This window comes from Micrasema longulum, unplaced genomic scaffold (assembly GCF_059751315.1).
Source record: "Micrasema longulum isolate JH-2025_06_02 unplaced genomic scaffold, ASM5975131v1 h1tg001800l, whole genome shotgun sequence".
Taxonomy (NCBI): Eukaryota; Metazoa; Arthropoda; class Insecta; order Trichoptera; family Brachycentridae; genus Micrasema; species Micrasema longulum.
The window spans coordinates 68571-82572 of record NW_028278974.1 but is presented as its reverse complement, the minus strand read 5'-3'; the positions used below and the strand labels follow the sequence as shown (position 1 = coordinate 82572).

At 36.1% G+C, this 14002-nt stretch overlaps 1 protein-coding gene across 1 annotated transcript; it reads right to left on the bottom strand.

The window, feature by feature from the left end:
- Positions 1–49: 49 nt before the first annotated feature.
- Positions 50–11088, bottom strand: LOC148273949 (dual specificity protein phosphatase Mpk3-like). Its single transcript, XM_088237892.1, has 5 exons — positions 10985–11088; positions 8010–8220; positions 6117–6255; positions 5527–5762; positions 50–2233 (listed from the first exon to the last, which is right to left on the bottom strand). The coding sequence occupies exons 1-5, from the start codon at positions 11086–11088 to the stop codon at positions 2021–2023; spliced, it is 903 nt and encodes a 300-aa protein (XP_088094018.1). The 3' UTR covers positions 50–2020.
- Between the last annotated feature and the right edge of the window lie 2914 nt (positions 11089–14002).

Sequence of the window (14002 nt, the reverse complement as noted above, 5' to 3'; positions counted from 1 at the left end):
TCTAGAAAATGTTAATCTTATGCAAATTAAATTCCAATTTAAGCATGCCGTATGAAAATTCAAGATCTCGCTACTGCTTCTTTCTACCTTGCACTAGATTTCTCGATTAATAATAATATAAAGAAAATAAAATATGCCATTGTTGAAATCACCGGTATACGAGTAATATAGTAAAATAAAGGTTCTGGGGGTGCCTAATTTTGTTTTACTCGTAAACGGGTCGCATATTCAAAGAGGTTGAAAAACACTGCTTTACACAATGAATATGGAGGGTACAGGATATAAAGGGTGGATGTCAATTTTTATGTATTTAAAACTAATAATGCCATCTGACGGTAATTCACATGATCTACATTTCTGTTTAATTAAATTTGACATTAAGGCTGTACTTTCCAAGATACCTGAACAAAAATGCATAGAGGATAAAGGATGGATGTCACTTAAATACTGGAAATAAAGCGATAATTTAATATGAATGAAAACCATTTGATTATATAAAACGGTATAGGCTACTAAAACATTACACAGGTTCTTTTATATTTATAAGTTTATTAAACCGCTTCTTTAAACTTTTTGAATGAATTTGATTTAATGAACATGATGTATAATTATATCCTTCATAAAAGCTATTTTGGGCCCAAAATGGAACTGAAAGTTGATATTATGATGCGTAGTGTGGGTCAAGAAATAAAATATATTCATTTTTATTCATCATAATTAACCTGTCCGGGATTATAGCCGTACATAGTCGCCAAACAAAACTTTCCTCAAAGAAGTATCGACATACATGTATGTCCGCGCTTATAACTAAAGCCCAGTGACATTTATTTCTAAAATGGCACTTGTACTGCCATCTGTGGTTGTATTTTTGAACCCTAAAACCACACTTAGGATTAATGTTCTGTTTTACCGACAACATTTTGCTACAAAGATATAAAATTATAAAAAGTAAAAAAAATATATAAAAAACACTCCCCAGATACAGTTTTGTCCGCGGAAACTCGCTCCCGGACAGGTTAATAATGCTTTAAATGCAAAGAACTAGAAAAAAAAACCTCATGGCTGGTAGCATTATTTATTTTTACAATTTTTTCATGTTTCACCATATTTGAGAGCGGTCTTTTCTGCGGGTAAAGTTTGCCCGAGTTATCTCAGGTGTGGGGGAATTTTCACACAAGATAGCTGCCCGAGTATGCTCGGCAGTTATTACAATGAAGATCGACTTTCAACTATGTCGTATAGAAGTAACACATTTTGTGCGCTGTATGTGTACAGTACGGATAGTAAAAATCTTATTAAACAATTTGCACAAACTGTTTTCCTCAACCAGAGGGAAGAAATATAAACATTTGGAGAAAAAAATATAGAATATTAAAAAATATGTATGTAAAAAAATAAAACACTCTTAGAATGGTTGTCTTATTAGGTACATCACGTGGAAGAGTTTGATCGAAGCTTAACTTTATTTACTATGAATTTTCTAAACAATTACGCAATACTTGTTGGAATACATCCCACACTGTAAGTAAAAGTCTATAATATATAGAAAGTGCGGGTAAGCCACAAGATGGTGGCCACCGATGTAATGCCCAGGCAAAGTGTGAATTATAGAATACATATTCAGAGGTAGACGTAATTGGAATTATTAACTAATCATATATTTATTATCGTGTTCAAAGAAAGTTAGTCGGAATTTATCAGTTTGTATAAATACTATGTTAAGTGTTATAAAACGACAACAACAAACTGACATTTCCAAAAGGGTAAATATAGTAGATGAAATCGCGCCGATCTATATAGTATTCATACAGGCACACTAGTATGCACTTCGAGACTATTCAGCACATTTGCAGGTTCTAGTCGTCACTTGTTCGAGTCCAGTGGGGAGACAACTGAGGGAATAGGCCACCGAATGGGGAGTCTTTAAAGAGAGAAACACCAGCGAGGTTGGGTAGTAGGAAGGGAAACTGCCCTCGGGAGAAGTCTATTAGTCGGCCTCTTCCAGCCGGTGGAAGAACTGTCATTGCGGTGTATCGTGCGGCCCGCCCCAGCGGTCGAACTCGATGCCCGAGTCGGGGCTGAGCCCCACACTCGGGGGGCGGGGGGCTCGCACGAGTCCCGCGCTGCCTGGCGTGCGCCTGTCGAAGCCCGAGTCGGGCGGCCCGCGGCCTTCCACCGAGTCCTGGCGCTTTGACATTCCTCCCGTGCTGCCTACTCCGATCTCCTCAAGAACCTGAACAGAGAATAAATCCACTACAGCGTGTCCGTCATTCGCTTCTTCAGTCTTAATAACAAATATATTTGGAATACAATACAATAGAAACAATATATTATCTATCTGCTATAGGAAAATGAAAATAATTTACAAAATTTGTTTTGAAACACTCAAAAGTTATATAAAATAATAAAAGTACTTTAAATACATATATTTCCCATAACATACAAAATTATCAATCCACCCAATTTTTTCTTTAGCCTCTATGTACATGTATATATGAAACAGCGAGTATAATTAAAATATTGTCTTAAATAATAAAAAAATAATTAAAAAATTAAAAGTTGTTTTTTATTTTATTTATTTAAGAATAATCACAAAGTTAGTGCTTCAAATATAAATTTTATAAAAAAATAAAGATTGTCTACTTGGGTGACACAACACAATATTACATCATTCAATCAATAAGTTCGTAGGATGACTAATAAAACAACAAACTCTTAGGCAAAATTAGACTTTATTCATCAACACAGTCTCCTTCAAGAGTGATACATTCACTTCAACACATTTCTTTGTCATTTTTGTAGAACGATTTATCTTTGACCTCTCAGTTTCGGCAATCACTTCTTCTTGGTTAGAGCCAAATCTCTTTCCCTGGACCATCTTTTTGAGGTCTGCGAACAGCCAATAGTTGTTGGGGACCAAATCTGGAGAATACAGCGATTCGAAGTTCAACTCATGCAATTTAGCCATTGTCACCATCGACTTGTGACACGGTACATTGTCTTGGTGAAAGAGGACTTTTTTCTTCTTCATTTGGAGTCATTTTTCCACAATTTCTTCTATCGAACGCACCAATAATGCCATATAATATTCGCTATTGATGGTTCTTCCGTAATCAATGATTAAATACCGTATGCATCCCAAAATACGGAGGCCAAAACCTTACCACTTGATATTTGAGATCTGCCGTCCACTCAGTTGAATGTCGATTTAACTCCGGAGTGTAGTGATGGATCCATGTTTCATCCATTGCCAAATGGCGTATTTATATTGCGCTGAAACAGCTCCAAACACCGCTTTGAATTGTCAACGCGTTGTATTTGATCAACTGTAAGCAAACGCGGTACGCACTTCTCATAGACAAATTTTGACACTGCCGTCTGATATCTTCAAGGTGTCATCAATCTCACGGAACTTCAATTTATGGTCAGCCATTTGTGCACTTTTTTATGTTTTATGGAACAACTGCCGAATCTGGGCGACCAGAGTGTTCAAAAACAACAAACCACTTCTCTACTATTTGTCTTGATGGAGTAAAGTCCAAATAACTTTTGTCAAGCCATTTCTTTGCTTGAACGCTATTTTTTCCCGCTAAAAAGCAATGCTTTGTCAACACATGAAATTCAGTTTTTTCCATTGTTTTTAAAATTACAAAAGTAGCGTCACTAAAACTACTGTAACGTGTGAACCCTCAGATTGTAATTAAATTTTGACACATATTATTTGTAGGTATTTCCTAAAAATCATATGGATTTGTCAATAGTGACGCCAACTATATGCCATTCTACAAACTTATTGAATGATGTTACAACATAATACAACATGCTAAAAAGGTTTTGATATATTTTTAAATAATTCAACTTATATAAAAAGATCAGACAAAGGATAATTAACTTTAAATAAACCACGTTCTGAACTGAACCAGAGATTCAGTAGAATATAGGCAAAAGGAAAGGAATTAATAAACGATGGAGGGTCAAAAGATATCCTTTTTTTGTTCTAAAATTTATTTACAGAAAAATAGGAGTTCACTATTAACATCTACACAAACGCGCTTATGGATAAATTAAATGAATTAGAGTATGGTTGCAATATATTGGTAATGAATGTATAAATAATATAAGCTACATGGATATGGTTTTCCTTTATGGCTAATACAGGTGTCCTTTAAACCCTGTCACATCCGAAACCACAATGATTAGTATAGGCAAGAAGACATATTAGCATATTTAAAGAAATATTTCATGGCCGCGCGGTTGACAGTGTATCAGACTCCCCCCTCTTAGTTTTTCCCCTGCAGAAGTAAGCAACCAGTTGTTTTAATTGATACTTTATTTTTGTAAATTTTATTAGTTCTAAAAAATTATTTTAATGTGCCGATATGTCTTCTTGCTCAAACTGATCATTGTGGTTTCAGATGTGACAGGGTTTAAAGAACACCCTGTATATATTTATATAATTTAGAGCACTCCGTAAACTCCTCTGTATCAGTGAGGGGTAAAAAATAATGATAAAAAATCAGAGATTACGATTTTCTCGAAGAAAAACTACTGAGATTTTGTTCCTTCTGCTTATTTAGAGTTTGTCTCTCAAATTTAAATACCTACCTGGACCATATCTTTACACCTGACCTGAAAGATGACCTAGGTATTGAGCGACAGAGACGAGCAATCTCTGTTTGTGCAAATATGATTGTAAGGAAGTTTTCCATGTGTTCACCTCAGGTGAGACAACAAGTGTTTGTGACATATTGCAGACGCCCATACACTTGCGGACTGTGATGCCTGTAATGTGGAGTAAATGAATACTGCATCTTGCGCTCCCCCCTTCCTTTCGCGAAAACCGTATTGATTCGAAAAATACTACCACCACACCATTTCTCTATAGGGGTAGGCAAAGGGTTTAACACTATATATATATATACATGCATACATAACAGGCATATGACAACCTCGGCGGCCTCCGTAGTGGAGTGGTCAAGACGCTTGACTCACGCACGGAAGGTTCCGGGTTCGATTCCCGGTGAGAACACAAAAATTACATTGTGATTTTTCTCAAGCCTGGGTATTCTGTGATGTAATTCACCACTGTTATTGGGCCTCCTGGCCTGTTGTGGTGCAAAAAAATTGATCAAATCAAATATTATGACGAAAGTAAATAATTTGACTCTCCCTTGTAGATTCTACATTTGAAAACAGTGTGGATAAACTAAATTAATAATGAGACAGAAATGAAAATAAAGACGGGAATAGCAGATAATATTTTATAGAAATGATATAAGAAAGTAAAAATACAAATAGGAACTTGATAATAAAACAGAAGTAAAGTTGAATAAACAAAGTTTTGAATGGAAAAATTGGGAACATATAACCAAACTTCCACATGCAATTATCGTGAATGCTAAAAAAGCTCGAACTGACTATCACATTTGAAACACGCTTAATGCTTAGGAAGTCTGAATATAAATGATTTTCCCAGTGCTTAAATATAAGTATTGTGCAGAAGAGGCCAAAAAAACACATACCAACCTGGCTCAGGCTGCGTGAAACGGTATCCAGGCCAAGGTCCCTCTCAAAGCAGTGCAGTTGGCGCATGAAGTGGAAGTTGGGCGCCACGTCCGCCTTGCGTGAACGCACAAGCATGAAGGCGTCGTTCAGGCTCAGGCGGTGACGCTGCATCAAGTACGCTACCGTCACCGTCACGGAGCGGCTGATCCCAGCCACGCAGTGCACGAGCACGCCTCGGTTGGAAGACACACCTTCCTCTGTGGATTAGACATACTGCTAAGTGAAAACTGCTCTATTGTTCGCAGTTTAAGCTGGGTTCACAGCGCGGCGGTGGGAATAATCCACTATCCGGCGGAGATAGCCTGCCCGTCTCTCTTTAATACAATGTCTCAGTCCAGTGATAATAGGTTCGATACTGGGACAGGACAATGTGTCCCGTACTTGTGCGAACCCTATTTTAAAGAGGAGCAGATCAGATTAGGTGGGACTATCAGAGTGAGTTTGATTTACAATTCATAGGAAACATTTTGTGGCCTCAATTATAATGAGAAAGAGATTTAACAATAATGCTAATTGAAGTTTAATGACTATACCAAGGGTTTGTTTCTTACCAATAAACTGAATTGCCTGAGGAAAATATGTAGCGAGATTTTGGTTCCAGTGATCCGCTATGGGAATCTTCAAATAATTCATATCTCCATCAGCTGATTCAAAAACATTGGGAAGATCCGGGGTCACATTTAACACATACTGAAAACAATAAGAATATCTCATTGTAACATAACATGAATAATAGAAATGCCTTTGACAACTAAAAATCCTGGTGCACGGAAGATAATAAACTATCTGAAATATGGAATAATTCAGATTTTGTTAAACAATCTAAAAAAGAAAAAGAGACCGCTGTCAAAATAAATACACTGGTATCCAAAAAAGTGGTTCTGGCCCTTACAGAATAAATTGAAAAGGTATTATTGTTGGACAAATGATAGCACGATTATATTTACGATTATCTTAAAAAGTGCTCCAAAAGCTCCTATTTGTAATAATTTATATCACCTTGAAGTTAAAAAAAAAATTCTCAGTGTTATTACTCAATGCTGAAGTGTTATTATTATGTATAACTCATACAGCACCATTTCCAAATATCTCGAATGCGTTGTACAACAGTGATAGTGTGCAGAATTAAAATGGAATTTATGAAAAACCATACTTATTACATGCTAAGAATGTATTGGAATGATTTAGGGTCAGATATTAGAAACATCACTTCGCATCATTCCAACAGAAGCAATATAACTGATGTTTAAACTGTCAATTCGGAGAGTTAGGGAAATACAGTAATTGAAATCTCGAATTGAAATGTTCAAAATCCCATGGAAACAAATGCAGTAATTTGCGTAAAAAAATGTGTACATTTCTTTTCTCTTCATAAAATAGGTTAAATAGGTAATATTCTGAATGCATTGAAACCACTTCAAAGTAATTAAATTTTCCCTGTTATTCAATCAAACTTTGGGAATAATTCAAAATGCTAGTCACCTATCTCCATAGAATATGTATTGAGACGGCTGGCGACTACGCGCTGAAATAATTGAATCAATTCGGAGAAATACTTTGAGCTGGACGCACGTCAGTTTGAATTGTGATTTTTTTTAAATATATAAGTCAGGATGTGGGATTTAAGGTCCGAGTCATAAACTAGAGGGCAGTGGCGAGCGGTGATTTTTTTAAATAGGTAATCTGCAAAAAAAAATTATTCATTTGTACCTGCATATAGGTACATATAAGTAATATGTAAATGGCTATTTTTCTGTGGTTCTGTGAACATCATCTCTCTGCTTCAGCTGTTGACAACAGAAGATTATTATCAATAATCTATCAAATCAACTCCAACTGCAATTATTATCTTCGCGATATTTGTAGCTATATTTTACACTATTTTAATATGACAATTTTTCATTATGATTGAAATGTCAACTTGAAGCACTGTGCCGATTCCTTCTACTAATGAATAATGCCAAAAGGGGTCAAGTCGAGCCTACACGCCCTATGTATGTCAACTGTATAATATTAAAGAAAAATAGGCCTTAAGGAATCATGTTCGAAATACTATTTTCAAACAGATAACCTTCTTATAATATCTGAAATCTGCAAGCTTAATTAAGAAGGAAATAACACCAACTGGGTTTTAAGAATTTAAATACAGTATACATATGAAGAAATAAGCTATGTAATCTGCTAGTTTCTTCGTTCACTGGGAACGGGCTGGGCGCCGATATTTATATTTATTTTTATCTATTTTCCTATAAATGCAACTATTATAATCGATACTGAAATAAAATGATAAGCTGCACAAAATCAATTATATGGACAATTTGCCCCTGCTGGATGACCCACTAGTTTGTGTCTTAGGCCTTAAGTGATTTTTTGACACAGTTCGACAGTTGCGATGGAAGAGTATTCTAAGCTATAGGGGCCTGTAACCCTAATTTAGTGCTTACTTTAATGTTGTGGCGCGCGAGGCCTTCACAGTCCTCGCTGTTGGTGGAGTTCCCCAAGTAGAGGTTGGGAAGGATCTCTACAGGGAAGTCCTGGTGGTGGGGGTGGTGGTGGGAGTGGTGATACTGCAGCACTCCCCCGTCCTCACACTCCGACGACGACCCGGATGAGGCATGCTCCTCCGAGTACAACCTGCTGGATATCCTCAAGGACCTGGAAAATCAATTTCTTCAGTTATTTGCTAATCAAAGTAATGTACTAGTTTCCAGCAACTAACTAGCCGTAATATTGAATGCTTGAAATAATAATATATTTATATTGGGTGTCTAAAACCTACTTGAATTTTAAATTTCAAATAATTTTCGTTGTGGCAATGACGGAAAGCGGATATTTTGCTGTTGTCATCAGCAAAGTTTGAGGTTAAGCCATGGAGCGTTTTTCAGTCGAACAACGCACAGAAATTGTGAAAATTCACTACCAAAATGGTGCTAACTTTACAGCAATGGTTTGAAAATGTCACACATTTTTCCGTCATCATTATGTACCGTCTCGAGTCGCTGTGGAGAATTTAATTAATAAATTTGAAACTGTTGGCTCCATTCAGGATGTTAAAGCAGATGGCCGTCCTCGGACGGGTTGATTGCTTGAAAACATTGCGGCGGTTAGAGAAAGTGTACAACTCCCATCCACCTCCGTTCATCGTCGTTGTCGACAATTAAGCGTCTCCAGAAGCTCTTTGCGATGAATTTTGACTAAAGACCTGCCACAAGCACACTTACAAGATTCAATTAACACAACATCTAAAGCCACCAGACCATGCGCAGCGCCGAACATTCGTCAATTGGATAATGGAGCATCAACAAATCAATTGTGATTTAAAACACAAAAAAAACATTTTTAGCAATGAGGCGCATTTCCAATTTGATGGGTACGTCAATAAACAGACATGTCGAATTTGGGGGACCGAAAACCCACAAGTGATCCATCAGCAGCCTATGCACCCACCGCGTGTGACTGTGTAGTGTGGATTTTGGACTAGCGGAATCATTGGCCCGTAGTTTTTTGATAATGCAGCCGGCAATGCAGTTACCGTCAATGGTCTTCGTTATCATGACATGTTAAGTAACTTTTTGTGGCCTGCGTAGGATGAAATTGATATTAATGACATTTGGTTTCAACAATATGGTGCAACCTACGACCTGCGACAGAAACAATACAGTTATTGTAGACGAAATTTCCAGGACGAGTTATCTCGCGGCGGAGAGAAGCTAACCGGCCACCAAGATCGTGTGGATCTGACAACTCTGCCCTTTTTTTTCTGGGGGTTTCTGAAGGGAAAAGCGTATGAAAATAATCCACAGACAATTCCGGAGCTCAAAATGGAAATTCGAAGAGTTATTAAAATAATTCATCCACAATTGTCAAAATGTGATCGAAAATTTTGTGAAAAGGGTAAACGTTTGTCAACAAAGCCAAGGCGAGCATTTGTCGAATGTGGTGTTCCACACACGTAACCTTAGTGTCCATATTTTACATTGAAAAGAAAACACCCTCAAAATTCAATTGCAGTATGTGTTCAAAAAAATAAAATTCAAGTAGGTTTTGGGACACCTGACTACTGACTGAATATTTAGGAAAATAGGATACCTCAATTATTATTTTTAAGGGCTATTTTATTGTCGGCCACGTTGCGTCAGCGCATTTGCCTACCATGCAAGAGGTCTTAGGTTTGATTCCCGATATGGTTACATGGAATATTTATTTAAAAATATGTTTTTACACCAGAATATTTCAACGTCCCTGGACTGGTATCTGAAGCATAAGACTGAGCATCTTACCTTCGTGTATCAAAAATGATCAAGATACGCTGCGATTGGAGTACCAATGCAGTGACCTATTCACCATTAGGTACAGAAAGGGAATGATGATTTTAGACTGGCGTCTACACGTGGTTGTGGGCATGGTTTCCGGTTGGTTGATGTAATTTTTGTACCCCTGTCTTGTATGTTGAAGTTGACGCGCCGTCCAGCAAACCGTATTTGGCCGATATCATATTTCATTAATAATGTGATCAAATAACTCTTATAAAATTTTAAAATATTATATCTCTATTTTAATTTAAAGTTCGAGCTCCCTTGATGTAAAACCCTTAAATATATGTTTAAAAAAAGTCAAATCGATAAAAAAAAAAAAAAACAATATTAGGGAAATATCATGTATTTTTTAAACATTTTTAAAGTAATGAAGGTCTATGAAATACTGTTCAGTAAAAAAAAGGTAATTATTAGTAGCATAAAAACTTTTTTTAAATTGGTAATTTGAATTCCCGCAAAAACGGTCATTCCATTGGCCACGCCCCTATAGAGTCACGATTCATATTTATTTGCTCCTGACCATTTAAATTTGTTTTGTACATTGGACTACCAAGGCCAAACATATCGCGTTTTTCTAGCGACGTATTTTTTTTTTCAAACAAATCATCACGCCGTTTCCCCGTAGGGGTAGGCAGAGAGGATAGAACGCCTTATCACTCTGTCTTTGTATACAGACCTCGATTCCTCTACGTTCATGCATCTTCTCATGCACGTATTTAAAAAAATATATTTTTAAAATTTATGTATGAAAATATTTCTCCACAATATCCATATTGATTTTAAAAATACAATAAATTTTTCTAAATCCATTTCATATATTTTTATCGGTATTGGTAATATGTGATATTTCGCTTTCACAAATATATATTTGGATGAAAAAACAATCTCAAGAAAAACGTGCACATGTGTCGATTCCACGTAATTTACTAAAGTTTATATTATCCTCAGATACAATAATCACCACAGTGCTAAGATCGTATGTACATATATTCATGAATATCGACGCTCCAATTTGAATTGAAACTCAACCGGCCGTTTCCGTGCGCCATGAACCTAGACCCCGTCAATAGATACACAGCACTACACAATATCGACGTGCTGACCGGAAGTCTGGATCCGGCGCTCGAGCTACCGGCTGCGTGCTCACGTGCTCGCGTGCTGGCGACTGGCGACGAGCGGCGGCATCAGGCGAACACCGGACCGCCATCCACACGAGATACGAGGTCTTCCGAGTTCGGAGTGCTGAGCTGCTGAGAACTGAGAACCGACGCGACGCGGACGGCGACGCTCCGCGACTTCACTGACTACTTTCCATTGTCCGCTCCGCGAGGACGCTGTACCAGACTCTTCTGCCTACTCCGCCCTGTGCCTTGGCGCCCGCAACTGATATTGTACGTACCTATAAATATATTGATATTGTATGTCGGCCTCGGGGGCAGTGTTCAGTGTTCAGCGCGTTTGCCTACCATGCAAGAGGTCTCGGGTTCGATTCCCGACACGGTTGACATGAAATATTTATTTAAAAAGGTGTTTTTACACTAGAATATTTCATAGTCCCTGGACTGGTACCGTAAGCGTAAGACTGATAATGTAACATGTAACAAAAACGATTGAGATACACAGCTATTGGTGTACCAATGCAGTGCCCTATGCACCATTAGGTGCGGAAAGGTAAAGATGATACGAGCTGAACCCGACAATGCTTTGTTAGTGCTAGATTTCAGTATATACTTGTATATAGCAGGGGCGAATTCTCCTTATATGTAATCGATTATTTGCAGCTTACTACTATTTAGCTGATAATCGGTCTTGGTTGTGTGTGTTTCTACAATAAATATGGATACGTTTTAAGGCAGAAAATGATCTCTCTGCTGCAGCTGTCGAAGACGGAATAGTGAAAATTAAATAAAATAAAATAAAAATACACAGCTATTGGTGTACCAATGCAGTGCCCTATGCACCATTAGGTGCGGAAAGGTAAAGATGATACGAGCTGAACCCGACAATGCTTTGTTATTGCTAGATTTCAGTATATACTTGTATATAGCAGGGGCGAATTCTCCTTATATGTAATCGATTATTTGCAGCTTACTACTACGAGTATTTAGCTGATAATCGGTCTTGGTTGTGTGTGTTTCTACAATAAATATGGATACGTTTTAAGGCAGAAAATGATCTCTCTGCTGCAGCTGTCGAAGACGGAATAGTGAAAATTAAATAAAATAAAATAAACGATTGTTTAAAAACATTATTTAACCCTTATACTGCTAAACAACGATATATCGTTGTTGTTAATCCCTATCATAAAGTTCTAACTAGACTGATGCTGACGTCATAATCCCCAAAAGGGTAAATGAATTCGGGAACGGTTTGTTGCATTTAACCGTCAGTGGTATAAAACATTTTCAAAACATAAAAATTACTTATTCGACGGCTTATTATTTAGTTTCGTACCTATTTCAGGCCTACGGAAAATTTAATACAAAAAATGTTTTCTTACGCGCGGTGAAAATTCGAGCATTAAATTGTACAGCAAAGTTTCTTGAAAATTAATAAAAAATAATATAAAATATTTTAATAAAAACGAACTACTTTGAACGACGTCACTTGTTTATATGAATCAACCAATGATAAGAGGGCTGTGGAAGATTTCCGGTTTGCTAATCGTCAATGGAGCAATCAACAGAACAAATCAAGAAGAAGCGGAAGAGAACTTGCGACGTCACACGCGGATTAATTTCGGAAATACAAAACTTTAAAAAATCGTAGCGCTGATAATACGATACATAAAAATTGAAAAAAAAAGCTTTGTATAGTAGTTTATTAACAAATATATTTTTTTTTTAAACAACTAAATTTCCTCATTTTACATTTATTTATGATGTTTAAATTTGCAGTGTTTTTTAAAAAAGAGAAACGACTAAACACAGGAAACTTCTAGCTAGCCGGGAACGGCTAACAGGGAATTTTTTGCATTGCAAAAACAGTGAAATAAAAAATAAATCATTTTAATATTTAGAATTTTTAATCACTTATATTATATTTGAGAAAAATAATTATATTCTGTGTCTTCCCTGCTATTATACCCGATCCAGTGATTACAAAAATATTGATGTATTTCCGTAATGAATAACTAATTGAATACTTTACCTTTAATATAATAACTCTTATCTAGTAAGGTCCCTATATCACCGGAAAACCCCGTAATTAAGAATATAAACAAATAAGTAAAGAGCCATAAAATATAAAAATAATTCACCATGGAACCTAAATGATTGTCAATTAGGACGTTTGAATATTGAAAAATCATTGGTTGATTTATTATAATGGGTACCTACAGTAATGTGAAATTGAAATGTTTTAGCTTTTCATTAGGTAGTAATTATTACTCTACAAACAAAACGTAATTATTACTATACAAACTCTATTCTAGAAACTATTCTACAAACAAAACGTAACTGTGGTAAATAAAGTATATCAGCTCGATCTTGATCCAAAAATATTTCAGAAATGCTTCTTCGATTTTGAGCTCTTCATAAGAGTCATATAAACTATCATCACTATCACTTAGAAGTTGATCGTTATTGTCGAATTCACTTTCGGAATAGGTTGAGCTGCTAAGCTTCCGAGTTTCTAGGTGAGGTATTATTATTTCTATATCACTTTTAATATCCTTTATCATTTTGAATGATATACTTTGTATATTTCTTCACAATAAAAAGGACCCTTTGCAGAGTTAACTTGTCAGTTAGAGTAATAAAGTAAGATTAAAAATATATATAAATGTACACAATATGTAATTTACCACAGCTGTTTGTAATTTCAGCAATTGTTGTCTATCTCGCTCAATCCATTATGCGTGAACTAGCTATTAGTGAAACGGAATATTTTTCTTGGAAGTGATATCAATTTGTGAGACAGTTGAACGAAAACATTATTTTTTAAATTAAAATTATATTATAACATCTACCAAGAAATAACATCACTTCTTAGTACATTTACCCGTTATCATGAAGTTTCAATCTAAATAACTCCATACAAACATTTGGACATACTCAAAATATTGTTGATCGAAATAATTTGCATAAAAAAATATTTTTTAAGTATTTTTAGGCATTACC